Here is a 12,691-nt window from a genome sequence, read left to right as displayed (position 1 = left end):
GGGGGTGGGAAGGCGGGCCTCGGGTGGGGGAAGGAAGGGGACCGGGCCCAGCAGGACTGCCGGCGAAATACGATAACCCACGCGTAGCATAAGGGCAGCCCGCTGCGCGCGCACGTCCCGGGGTCCCAGTCCCCGCCCCTCGCCGAGACGCCCCACCCCCGGGCGCCCTCCTTCCCCTGCGGGACCCGCCAGGAGGGGTCTACGCTGGGCTGGGGCGCCCCCTGCAGGCGGCGGGCGGAGCTGCAGCCAGGCCCCGCCTTCCGGACCGCCCTCCGCAGACCCTCTTTGCACAGAGGCCGGACCGGGCTTCTCCCCGGCGCGCGCACTGGCCACCGGCGCCGGGCAGCGCGGCCGCCAGACCTCCGCGCGCGGGCTCGGCTGCGGTTGCCATGGCTGCGGGTGGCGAGGGGGCGCGCGGCCCGACGCCCCGCCCCGGCTCAGCCCCGCCCCCGGCCCGCCCTCCCCGCCACCTGCGCCGCCGCTGCCGCCACTGCCGCGGAGGCGCGGGGTCGGGGGCCGCGGTGGTGTCGCCGGGGCGCCGTGAGGACGCGAGGCGAGGGGGCCGCGCCAGGCTCCGAGCAGAGGCAGGGCCGGGCCGCCCTCGCCACGCCCGCCGCCCGCCCGGGATGCGGCGCTGAGGCCCAGCATGGCCGGCCCGGGCCCCACCTTTCCGCTGCACCGGCTCGTCTGGGCGAACCGGCACCGCGAACTGGAGGCCGCGCTGCACAGCCGCCAGGTGAGGCCCGCCGGGCACCCGGGCTGTCCTCGGGGCTCCGCACCCAAAGCCCTGGCCTCCATCCCGGAGGCCTCCCGTCCCCGCTCGGCGCCGCAGCCGCCTCCCTGCTCACCTTCCCCGGGCCGATGGAAGCCCAGGTGACCTGCCCCTCTCGCTTGAGCCTCGCCCGCCTCGCCCGTGTCCCCGCTCCGCACTGCACCCAGCCCCTCATCTCTCGCCACGGCCGCCCCTGAGCCAGGCTGAGATGGAGCAACCCCGTCCTGGTCCCCAGGCCGGCCCAAGCTCTTGACAGCCGCAGCTCTACCTCTGGCTGACCAGGCCCCCCACTGGGCCCACAGCTCTGTCCCTGGCAAAGCACAGGAGAGGCGGGCAGGCCCTTCCCACCTGCCCTTTCCCGGTCCCTGCAGGGACAACGAGGTGCGCCCTCTGCCATTTCCACCGCCTGTCCGCCTACTTATTTCCCATATAGCGGCTCCCAGTGCCGTCCAGCCCAGTGGTCCCCTTGCCCCTGCCTCTCTCCCCTTGCCCCCTGCTGAGTGTCCCCTCCCCCCCAGCATGACATTGAACAGGAGGACCCCCGCGGGCGCACCCCGCTGGAGCTGGCCGTTTCCCTGGGGAACCTGGAGTCCGTGAGAGTCCTCCTCCGACACAATGCCAACGTGGGCAAAGAGAGCTGCCAGGGCTGGGCAGGTACTGCAGCGGGCAAACGGGCCTCCTTGAGGGTGACATTGGGTTGGTGAGTGACCAGACCTGGGGCCGTGGAGAGAGCACCCTTCAGCAGCTTGGTGACCCCAGTCCTGCAGGAGGCGGTCAGCACTGGGGACCCTGAGATGGTGCAAGTGGTGCTCCAGTACCGGGACTACCAGAGGGCCAAGCAGAGGCTGGCTGGCATTCCGGAATTGCTCAACAAACTCCGCCAGGTACAGAGGGCACAGAGGTGTGGCCAGTAAGAGGGGTGGAGAGCCATGGCAGGGGGCTGGCAGGCTGCGTGGTGGTCACCCGGTCACACGTGCCTGGCCTGGCCTGGCCTGGGAAGGGCACCCAGCTTGTGCAGCATGCTTTCCCAACACTGCCGACGAAGTGCCTCTCTCTTTTTGTGTCTATTGAGATCTCTGATTATTTTTTATTTAAATTCTTTATTGTTTAAAGTATTACATATGTCTCCTTTTCCCCCCATTGACCTCTCCCCGGCCACTCCCACTCCCCAGCGCATGCCCTCACCCCCGAAGTCCCTCTCTTATGACCCCAGCCCATGGTCACGGAGGAAAGAGAGGAGTACAGGCTCACAGGGACAAGAGCGGGTCTTTTGGAAGGAAACCCCTTACCGGCATTAGGGTCTCCTATTGCCAGAAATCTCAGCAGAGCTTTAGATCATGGGCTCCCTGGTGAATGCAGATTTTTCTGGAGGGAGGATTTCATCCAACTCGACGGATGTGGCCTGCGCTTCTAGAATACCTGTCTGCCCTTCTCCAAGCACCCGGGGAGGAGGGGGGTTGAGGGAGCGCACTACCTCCTTCCCCCAGCCCAGGGGCAGGCCCAGAGGGGGTCCTTGTGCTCCGTTTACAGATGAGGATTCTGGGATCCACAACAGCCAGAAGCTCCCTCAGAGGTCCCCCTACCCTCCACCCCCACCCCCGCCCAGCACGCCAGCAGCCAGGTTGAGACTGGCCCTCGGATCTTATAGTTCGATTGCTGAAGGCCTTTTTAGGGCACCACGTGGCCCACCGTTTCCTGGGTGGGGTTTGGTTGTGATGGGGGCATAGCAGGGCCATGGCAATGCATCAGGACTTGCTGAAGGGCGCGGCTCCCAGAACGGGGCTGCAGACAAGGAGCTGCCCAGGCCCACTGGCCCCCAGAACTAGGCAGGGCCCTGACCGGAGCTCTGATCTCTCTCAGGCCCCTGATTTCTACGTGGAGATGAAGTGGGAGTTTACCAGCTGGGGTGAGTGGGGACTGCTCGGCTCCAAGGGGCCTGGGGTGGGACCTTAAGGAAAGAACCCTGGTGACCTCTGTGCCCCCTGCAGTGCCCCTCGTGTCCAAGATGTGCCCGAGTGACGTGTACCGTGTGTGGAAGCGGGGTGAGAGCCTGCGGGTGGACACCAGCCTCCTGGGCTTCGAGCACATGACCTGGCAGCGTGGCCGGAGGAGCTTCATCTTCAAGGGCCAGGGTGAGCTCTGGGGGGCGCGCCGCGGGCGCCAGAGATGCTCCTGTGGCTTGTGAAGACAATGCTGTCCTTTCTTTCCACTCTCCAGGTGTGGAAATGGAGGTTCGGGGCGGAGGGGCAGGTGGCTGAGGGCGTCATGATGGGTCCCCATCCACTGCCTCGGGCCTGGCACTGATTTACCCGCCTCTTGCATCCCACTGGCAGAGGCAGGAGCCCTGGTGATGGAAGTGGACCATGACCGGCAGGTGGTGCACACGGAGACGCTGGGGCTGGTCCCTCCTGAGCCGGAAGTGCTGCTGGCCGCCATGCGGCCCAGTGAGGAGCATGTGGCCAGTCGCCTCACCTCTCCCATCGTCTCCACCCACCTGGACACTCGAAATGTGGCTTTTGAGAGGTGAGTTGGGGTCTGGCCACACCGCGGGCAGTGCCCTTGAGGCTCCTGGTGCAGGTCTCTGGGAGGCTGAGCCACTTGCAGAGGCTACTCAGATGAGGGGGGGGCTGTCACTGCAGACCCAGTGTCCCCCAAAGATTGGTCACCTAAGCATCCTGTGGCAACCTTTAAGCCTGCACCTGTCTATACTGGCAGCTGACTTCCTGGGGAAGAGGCTAGGTCAGGGTGTCCCCAGTTTCTTGACTCCTGACCTCACATATTTTCCCATAAAAACAAGGATTTGGGCTGTGGTTCAGGACAGCTGTTTGCACCGAAGTTGGCTCCTCAGTAGTATAGCTGTGTCTGGGCCAGAGGCCTCTGTGGGCAGCCTAGGAACCTGACTCTTCCGGCCAGAGTGTATTTCTGTGACAACACATGCCCCAGTTCCAACAACAGACTTCAGAAACACCTAAAAGAAAAACCAAACTGTTTCATTGAGATATAATTTTCATATACCATCCAGTTCACCTATTTCAAGTGTACAGCAATTCAATGGTTTTTAGTGCATTCACAGATATGCAACCATCACCACAGTTAATTTTAGGACATTTTATCATCTCAGAAGAAACCCTATATCTTTTACCTATTAATTCCCACCCCCTTATTCCCTCCCCCAGCACTAAGCAACTACTGATCTTTATAGATTTGCCTATTCTGGACATTTCCTATGATATGTTGATTTTTTTAAAAATAAATTTTTATTGACTTCAAAGAGGAAGGGAGAGGGAGAGAGAGAAACATCAATGATGAGAGAGAATCATCGATCAGCTGCCTCCTGCACACCCCACGCTGGGGACCGAGCCCACAACCCCGGCATCTGCCCTTGACCGGAATTGAACCTGGGACCCTTCAGTCCGCAGGCTGATGCTCTATCCACTGAGCCAAACCAGCCAGGGCGATATGTAGACTTTTGTAACTGGCTTTTTTCACGTAGCATAATGTCCTCAAGGCTCATCCAAGTTGTAGCATAAAGCTGCCTCATTTTTTATGGCTGAATAGGTTGTAGGAATATACCACATTTTGTTTAGTCATTCGTCCATTGACATTCTGATTATTTCTACCTTTTGACTCTTACGAAAAATGCTGCTCTAAACAGTAGTGTACAAATATTTGTCTGGACATGTGTTTTTATTTTTGTTGGGTATATGCACCTAGGGTAGAATTGCTGGGTCATGTGGTAGCTGGATGTGTGATTGGAGAACTGCCAGGCCGTTTACCGAAGGGACTAGCATTTTCTGTTCCTGCCAGTGGTGTATGAGGACTCCAATTTCTCCACATCCTCACTTAACACTTACTGTTCACTTATTTATTTTTGGATTTTAACCATCCCATTGGGTGTGAAGTAGTATCTCACTGTGGTTTGATTTGCATTTCCCTAGTGACTAATGGTGTTGAGCATCATTTCATGTGCTTTTTGGCCATTTGTATATCTTCTTTGGAGAAGTGTCTCTTTAGATTCTTTGCACATTTAAAAAATTGGGTTATCTTTTTATTATTTAGTTGTAAGAGTTCTTTTTATAAATTCTAGTTATAAGTCCCTTATCAGATACATGATTTGCAAATATTTTCTCCTATCCTGTGGTTTCTTTTCACTTTCTTGATGGTGTACTTTGAAGCACAAAAGTTTTATATTTGTTTGTTTTTATTTTTAAAAACCTATAAAGATGGTATCAGTGGCAGCATTTTTATTTTATTTTTTAAAATATATTTTTATTGATTTCAGAGAGGAAGGGAGATGGAAAGAGAGAGAGAAGCATCAATGATGACAGAGTATCATTGATCGGTTGCCTCCTGCATGCCCCTACTGGGTATCAAGCTCGCAACCTGGGCATGTGCCCTTGACCAGAATTGAATCCAGGACCCTTCAGTCCACAGGCCAACGTGACGCTCTATCCACTGAGCCAAACCAGCCAGGGCTGTTTGTTTGTTTTTAAAGAATAGCTTATTGATTTTTAGAGAGAGAGGAAGGAAGAGAAACATAGATGTGTGAGCGCAACATCAATTGGCTGCCTCCTGTACGCCCCCACCGGGACTGAGCCTGGAACCTGGTCATTGGCCCAGACTGGGAATTGAACCAGCAACGCTTTGTTGCACAGGATGACACCCAACCGAGCCACACCGGCCAGGGTGAAGCACAAAAGTTTTTAATTTTTATGAAGCCTAGTTTACCTATTTTTCCTTTTGTTGCTTGTACTTTTTGTTTCATATCAAACAATACTTTGCCAAATCCAACCAAGGTCATGAAGATTTCCCCCTATATTTTCTTTTTAAAGTTTTATAGTTTTTGCTCTTACAAGCGGTCTTTGATCCATTTTGAGTTAATATTTATATATGGTGGGTTCAATTCCATTCTTTTGCCTGTGACGATTCAGTTGTGCCAGCATGATTTGCTAAAAAGACTGTTATTTCCCTCCATTGAATGGTGTGACATCCCCTGTGGAAAATCAATTGACCATAGATGTATGGGTCTATTTCTAGACTCTCTCCACTATTCCATTGACCTATAGATGTGTCTTTGTTCCAGTGCCACCCTGTCTTAGTTGGTATTGCTTCGTAGTAAGTTTTAAAATTGGAAAGTGTGAGTCTTCTGACTGTTCTTCTCTCTTGGGATTACTTTGGGTATTCTGGTTCCCTTGTAATTTCATATGAATTCCCAATTCAGCTTGTCAGTTTCTACAAAGAAGTCAGATGGGATTCTGATTTGAATTTCAACCATGGTTTCCCAACTGCGAATTCCCACCCGCAGTTGGTTGACTCCATGGATGCAAAGGGCCAACTGTAGTTAATTTTGGGGGGAGTTGGAAGTTACACAGATTTTCAATTGCATGGGAGTAGGCACCACTAACCCCCACATTGTTCAAGGATCAACTGTATACCTTTTGCACTTCTTTTGATAAATTTAAGTATTTTATTCTTTTTGATGCTATTATAAATGGAATTGTTTTCTTTATTACATTTTTTAATTGCAAATATATAAACACTAGAGGCTCGATGCATGAAATTCGTCAAGGGCCTTGGCCCTGGCCCCCACCTGCCACCACCGCAGCTGGGGGCCTTTGCCGCCTCTGCCGTGGCCCCTGCCCGCTGTGGCTTTGTCTGGAAGGAAGGATGTCCAGAAGGACATCGGTCTAACTAGCATATTATGCTTTTATTATGTAGATACTGATCATGTGTATTGATCATGTATTCTGCAACCTTGCTCATCTTGAACTCGTTTTTTAGTTGTAGTGGACTTTTAGTGGATTTCTTATGATTTTTATATGTAAGATCATGTCATCATTTAATAGAGTTAGTATTATTTCTTTTTATCCAACCTGTTTATTTTTAATTTATTTTTCTTGTGTAATTGCTTTGGCTAGAATCTCCAGTAAAATGTTGAACAGAAGTGGCAGGAGCAGACATCTTTGTCTTGTTTCTGACCTTGGGGAAAAAGTATTCAGTCTTCCACCATTAAGAGTGATGTTAGTTGTGGGTGCCCTTTATCAATTTGAGGAAGTTTCCTTTTATTTCTACTTTGTTAAGTGTTTTTTATTATGAAAGGGTTTGAATTTTGTCAGATGCTTTTTTCTGTGTCTATTGATATGATCATATAACTTTAAAAAATTCTATTGATATATGTTACATCAATTGATTTTTAGATGTTGAATCAACCTTATATTCCTCTGGTACCAGTGGTTCTCAACCTTCTGGCCCTTTAAATACAGTTCCTCATGTTGTGACCCAACCATAAAATTATTTTCGTTGCTACTTCATAACTGTAATGTTGTTACTGTTATGAATCATAATGTAAATATCTGATATGCAGGATGGTCTTAGGTGACCCCTGTGAAAGGGTCGTTCGACCGCCAAAGGGGTCGCGACCTACAGGTTGAGAACCGCTGCTCTGGTACAGTGCACTTGGTCATGGTGTATGATTCTTTTCATATGTTGCTAGATTTGGTTGGCTAGTATTTTATATTCATATTAATAAAGAATATTGGTCTGTAGTTTTTTCTTGTGATGTCTTTGTCTGATTTTAGTATCTGGGTGAAAAATTCCTCATAGGATAAGTTAGGCAGTGTTACCTGGCCGGTTTGGCTCAGTGGATAGAGTGTCAGCCTGCGGACTGAAGGGTCCTGGGTTTGATTCCGGTCAAAGGCACGCACCTCGGTGGCAGGATCCTCCCTGGCCTGGGCCCTGGTCAGGATGCAACCAATCGATGTGTTTCTTTCACATCGATATTTCTCTGTCTTCCACTCTCTCTAAAAAATCAATGGAAAAATATCCTCGGGTGATTTCAGAGATGAAGGGAGAGGGAAAGAGAGATAGAAACATCAATGATAGAATCATTGATTGACTGCCTTCTGCAGGGGCCACGCTGGGGATCGAGCCCACAACGCGGGAATTGAACCGTAGCCTCGACGCTCAGCCACTGAGCTGCGCCAGCCAGGCGGTATTAATTCTTTAAATGTTTGGTGGGAATTCATTAGTGAAGCCATCTGGGCCTGGACTTTTCTGTGGGTAGTTATTGTATTGCCACTTCAATCTCTTTACTTGTTACAAGTCTATTAGATTTTTGAAAAATTTGTTTTGATAGTTTTCGTCCCTTTAGGCTTTGTCCATTTCATCTAAATTATATAATTTGTTTGGGAACAGTTATTCATTTGTATGCTTTTATAATCCTTACTTCTGTAATGTCAGTAACAATGGCCCCTTTTTTATTTCTGATTTGAGTAATTTGAGTCTTGTCTGTTTTCTTGGCCAATCTAGCTAAAGGTTTGTCAATTTTGTTGATCTTTTCAAAGAACTATCTTTTGGTTTACTTTCTCTATTGTTTTTCTATTCTGTATTTCATTAATTTTCACTCTAATGTTTATTATTTCCTTCCGTCCGCTTGTTGTGGGTTTACTGGGCTCTTTCTCCAGTATCTTAATATGGAAGGTTAGATTATTGATTTGAGATTTCTTCTTGCTTAATATAGTCATTCACAGTTAAGAATTTCCCTCTAAGCTCTACTTTAACTGTGTCCCATAAGTTTTGATATGTTGTGTCAAAACTTTCATTTCCATCCATCTCAAAGTATTCCCTGATTTCCCTTTTGATTTATTCTTTGATCCTTTGGTTATTGAGGGGTGTGTTGTTTGCTTTCCATATATTTGTGAGTTTCCCAAATCTTTTTTTCTGTTATTGAATTCTAGTTTCATTCCATTGTGATGGGAGGACACACACTGTGATTTCTGCCCTTTACATTTTATTGCGGCTTCTTTTATGGCCTGGCATGTGGTCTGTCCTGAAGCATATCCCATGTGCAGAAGAATGTGTGTTCTGTTGTTGGGTGGAGTGTTCTAAGGAAGTCTGTTTAGTCTAGTTTATGGTGTTGTTCAAGTCTTCTATTTCCTCGTTGACCTTCTGCCTGCTCATTCTCTCCATTATCGAAAGGGAGATATTGAAGTCCCAACTATTATTGTTGAATCAGATATACTTTCATTTTCAACTTTTTATTATGGAAAATTTCAAATATTTATGAAAGAAGAGAGAATAGTATGATATGCTCATCACCCAAGTTCAACATTTATTAAACATTTTGCCAATCTTGTTGAATCTATCCTCCCTCACCTTCCCCCTCCCCGCCCCCCGGGCTGTTTTAAAGTACATCCCAGATGGCATATCATTTCAGCAGTAAAGGCCTTTGCACCTGACTCTAACACATAAGGATGTTTTTAAACCCAGCCCAATACTATTATCAGACCTAAAAAATTAACAGTAATTCCTCAGTACTTTCCAGTTCCCAGTCCTTGTTCAGTTGTCCCAGCTGTCCAGGCAGCCTCTTCCAGGTCCCTGCATGTTTCACAGTGAGAGCTGATTGGAGGGAGTCTTTGGCCAGGGTTGCGGGGGGGGGGGTGGCGCCTCATGAACTCCTGTTTGGTCTGTTTCAGGAACAAATGTGGTATCTGGGGCTGGCGGTCTGAGAAGATGGAAACCGTTAGCGGCTACGAGGCCAAGGCAGGAGAGGCTAGTGGTGGGGGCTGGGGTAGGACACGGCCCGGGACTCCACTCCTTCTCCTCATCCACCCATATGGAGGGAGAGACAGAGGAGCCGGTGGGCTCTGGAAGCCTGCGCAGCCCTGGGAGCTCAATGGGGCCCAACCACCCGGCCCCCTGCTGACACAGAGAGGTCACCCACATCACGCGCCCCCCACCCAAGTTACTGAGACGAAAGCAGATCATTTTCCTGTCATTAGTGACTTCCCAGGGTTTCGCCCCTGCCATCTCCTCCACTGTGGGGAGTGAGCTCTCATCTGTCCTGGGGATAGGACTTGGGTCCCGTGCTGGTGAGGCTGAGTGTGGGGAACAGGCTCTGAGCCCCCAGCTCCCCCGTAACCCCCCTGCTCCCCAGGTGTACAGCGCCATGAATGTGGAGCTGGTGACACGCACACGCACGGAGCACCTCTCTGATCAGGACAAGTCGAGGAGCAAAGGTAAACCCAGGTGCGCCTGCTGCTGCCCAGTCACACCATGTGGTGGGGTCACCCTGGTCTAGGGGGGCCAGAGTATCCGGGACAAGCTGAGGGGTCACCCCACTTCCGTCTGCTCTGTCTTCCACTTGACAGGAGGCTCCCAGGGTGGACGGTGGGTGGGGGCAACCTGGGGGCAGTGGCCTGAAGTCCCTTCATGGTCCCACCCGTCTCCTTAGGGGGGAAGACTCCGTTCCAGTCCTTCCTGGGGATGGCCCAGCAGCACTCCTCCCACAACGGGGTGAGCCAGGGCTGGGGGCAGGGGCTGGGACCGACCGCTGGGCAGGGCCAGGCAGGTGCTGTCCTGAGCGCTAAGCGGGGTCCTGGGCCCACCAGGTTCCTGTGCAGCAGGCAGCCAGCCCCACCAACCCCACAGCCATCTCCCCCGATGAATACTTTGACCCCAACTTCAGCCTGGAGTCACGGAACATCGGCCGCCCCATCGAGATGTCCAGCAAAGTCCAGAGGTGAGGCCGGGGCTGACCGGGCTTCTGTCGGTGACGGGGACCCTGCCCGGTCCCCGAGCTCTCAGGCTCCTGTCGCACACGGGCTGCCAGAGGAGGGGGTCCCCTCCCTCGCCTCCCGCCTGGGGCTTGGCCCAGAGGACTGGTCGCTCTTCTTGGGTGAATGAGCAAGTGAATGAGCGGGCAGCACCACCCATGTATGGTTCTCTATGAAATGTAATGGCCCTTGCTGGGGCCAGCTTCAGAGCAGAGTGGAAAGGGCCCAGAGCTCTACCACCTCCTGGCTGCATGCCCAGGGAACCATCGTCCTCTCCCGGAGTCTGGTCTTCTCAGTAGCTGAGAAGTCACACTTGGGCACTATGAGGGTCTGATGCACGTGACATAGAGCTTATGACAGGCCCAGCACTGTCCCAGGAACCTCTCTCAGCCGCCCAGTGCCTTTGGACCCCAGCAGTCCTGACCTGTGGGCTGTGCTGGCCACCTGTGGGCTGAGGAGGTGGTCGGGGCTGTAGACCAGGCTCAGACTGAAGCCAGCAGCCCAGCCTTGCCCTCACCTAGACGAGCTGAGCTGGCACAAACTACCATAGGCTCCAGCCTGGGCCCGGGGTCTGGGGGCAGCTCGGGCCGTAGGACCAGAAGGTCACAAGCTCCTGGAGGACGCAGGCAGGGGCCGCTGAGGAGAGAAGGGGGAACCCAGGCCAGGCAGAAGGCCAGGGCACAGGCAGGTGTCCGCAGCGGGTGGGCTTTAGGAGAGGGGCCACCAGAGGTTCCTAGACCCACGTCCTGTGGTCGGCTGGGCAGATTCAAGGCAACACTGTGGCTGAGCGAGGAGCACCCGCTCTCCCTGGGTGACCAGGTGACACCCATCATTGACCTGATGGCCATCAGCAACGCTCACTTTGCCAAGCTGCGGGACTTCATCACCCTTCGCCTCCCACCTGGCTTCCCGGTCAAGATAGGTGAGAGGGTGGTGGGGAAGCAGGGAGGCCTCAGGCAGCTGCAGGGAGTGGGGTGGATGTGGCCACAGGGGCCAGGCACAGGTGGGTCTATGGCCACAGTGGCTCAGGCTTGGCTGTCTCCTCACAGAGATTCCCCTTTTCCATGTGCTCAATGCCCGCATCACCTTCAGCAACCTGTGCGGCTGTGACGAGCCTCTGAGCTCGGTGTGGGTGCCAGCCCCTGGCTCTGCTGTCCCAGCTTCAGGTACTGCTCTGGAAGGAGGGGGCCGCACGACTTGCTGGGGTGTGAGTCCTGGGGGCTGAGTGTGGCCCCTCTGTCACCCCAGGGAGCCCTTTCCCATGCGAGGTGGACCCCTCGGTGTTCGAGGTGCCTGAGGGGTACAGCGTGCTGGGCGCAGAGCGCAGCGAGCCCCTTCGCGACGAGGACGACGACCTGCTGCAGTTCGCCATCCAGCAGAGCCTGCTTGAGGCAGGCACAGAGGCGGAGCAGGTGGGGTGCGGGCAGGGCAGGGCCTGGGTCTGGGCAGGGGTGGCAGAGATGACAGCTCTGGGCTCTGGCTGCTGCAGGTGACTGTCTGGGAAGCCCTGACCAACACCAGGCCTGGCACCCACCCTCCGCCCCGAGCCATGGCCTATGAGGAGCAGCTTCAGCTGGAGCGGTGAGTGCTCTGGGACCTACCAGTCCACGTCTCAGCCCTGCCCTGCCTCTGGGCCATGCGGTCCTTGGCTGGTGGGGGTGGTAGCAGGGAGGTGCTTGTCCCAGGACCACCTGCCATGAGCATCACTCCCCAGCACCGAAGGCGGCATGTGGGATGGGAAGACCGGGCCCCGCCGTGTCTCTTCTCTCTGATCTCCCGGGACCCAGCCACCCTGTCCTGGTCCTTGTCCTTCAAAGCCATGTCCCAGCCCTTGGCCTCCACCCCCAGCCTTGGTGCTCACCTGCCTGCTCCCCCTCACACCTGTCCTTGAAGGGCCCTCCAGGAAAGCCTGCAGATGTCCACAGAGCCCAGGGGCCCGGGATCCCCTCACAGGACACCCCTGGCCCCGACCCCCGCAAGCTTTGAGGAGCAGCTTCGTCTGGCCCTGGAGTTGTCCTCGCGGGAGCAGGAGGAGCGGGAGCGGCGAGGGCAGCAGGAGGAGGAAGACTTGCAGCGGATCCTGCGGCTCTCGCTCACAGAACACTGAGCGCTGGCTGCCCAGCCCCCGGGAGGGCTGTCCGGGCCACCCCCCACCCGCTTTTGTAACTTATTTATTTATAAACTGTCTGCTGCTGATTTGGGGCCTGGAGCCCCGGGGATGGGCTTGCCTGGGAGACCAAGATGGAAATAAAGAGACCTTCAGCGGCAGGCTTGCTGTGCTCAGTTGGGCGGGTGCTGAGGGGAGACACTGGGTGATGGCGTCAGACCTGGGTCCAGATCTTGGCCGTGGCCGTTAGCCTCTCTG

General features: G+C 53.8%; 1 protein-coding gene across 4 annotated transcripts; it reads left to right on the top strand.

Annotated features, from left to right (window-relative positions):
• Positions 1-358: 358 nt before the first annotated feature.
• Positions 359-12,594, top strand: ANKRD13D (ankyrin repeat domain 13D). 4 transcript variants are annotated; one of them, XM_059709930.1, is made up of 15 exons: positions 359-736; positions 1,291-1,426; positions 1,532-1,656; positions 2,633-2,678; positions 2,761-2,904; positions 3,106-3,295; positions 9,247-9,313; positions 9,708-9,789; positions 10,005-10,066; positions 10,162-10,292; positions 11,091-11,248; positions 11,376-11,492; positions 11,575-11,717; positions 11,816-11,907; positions 12,220-12,594. In XM_059709930.1, the coding sequence occupies exons 1-15, from the start codon at positions 647-649 to the stop codon at positions 12,431-12,433; spliced, it is 1,797 nt and encodes a 598-aa protein (XP_059565913.1). In that variant the 5' UTR covers positions 359-646; the 3' UTR covers positions 12,434-12,594. The 4 variants fall into 4 exon arrangements, with proteins under 4 accessions (XP_059565913.1, XP_059565914.1, XP_059565912.1 ...); XM_059709929.1 differs by having other exon boundaries at positions 375-736; positions 11,575-11,738; XM_059709932.1 differs by having other exon boundaries at positions 387-736; positions 1,540-1,656; positions 11,575-11,738.
• The last annotated feature ends 97 nt before the right edge of the window (positions 12,595-12,691 follow it).

Source organism: Myotis daubentonii, chromosome 9, assembly GCF_963259705.1.
Source record: "Myotis daubentonii chromosome 9, mMyoDau2.1, whole genome shotgun sequence".
NCBI lineage: Eukaryota > Metazoa > Chordata > Mammalia > Chiroptera > Vespertilionidae > Myotis > Myotis daubentonii.
Note: the sequence above shows the minus strand (reverse complement) of the source record. Positions and strands in the feature narration are given on the sequence as shown.

Bases quoted from the DNA above. Each gene is read 5' to 3' on its own strand.
- ANKRD13D (XM_059709929.1), top strand. From the start codon at position 647: ATGGCCGGCCCGGGCCCCACCTTTCCGCTGCACCGGCTCGTCTGGGCG. The intron at 1,657-2,632 runs GTACAGAGGGCA...GATCTCTCTCAG, and splicing joins TGCTCAACAAACTCCGCCAG to GCCCCTGATTTCTACGTGGA. The intron at 11,908-12,219 runs GTGAGTGCTCTG...CTGTCCTTGAAG, and splicing joins GAGCAGCTTCAGCTGGAGCG to GGCCCTCCAGGAAAGCCTGC.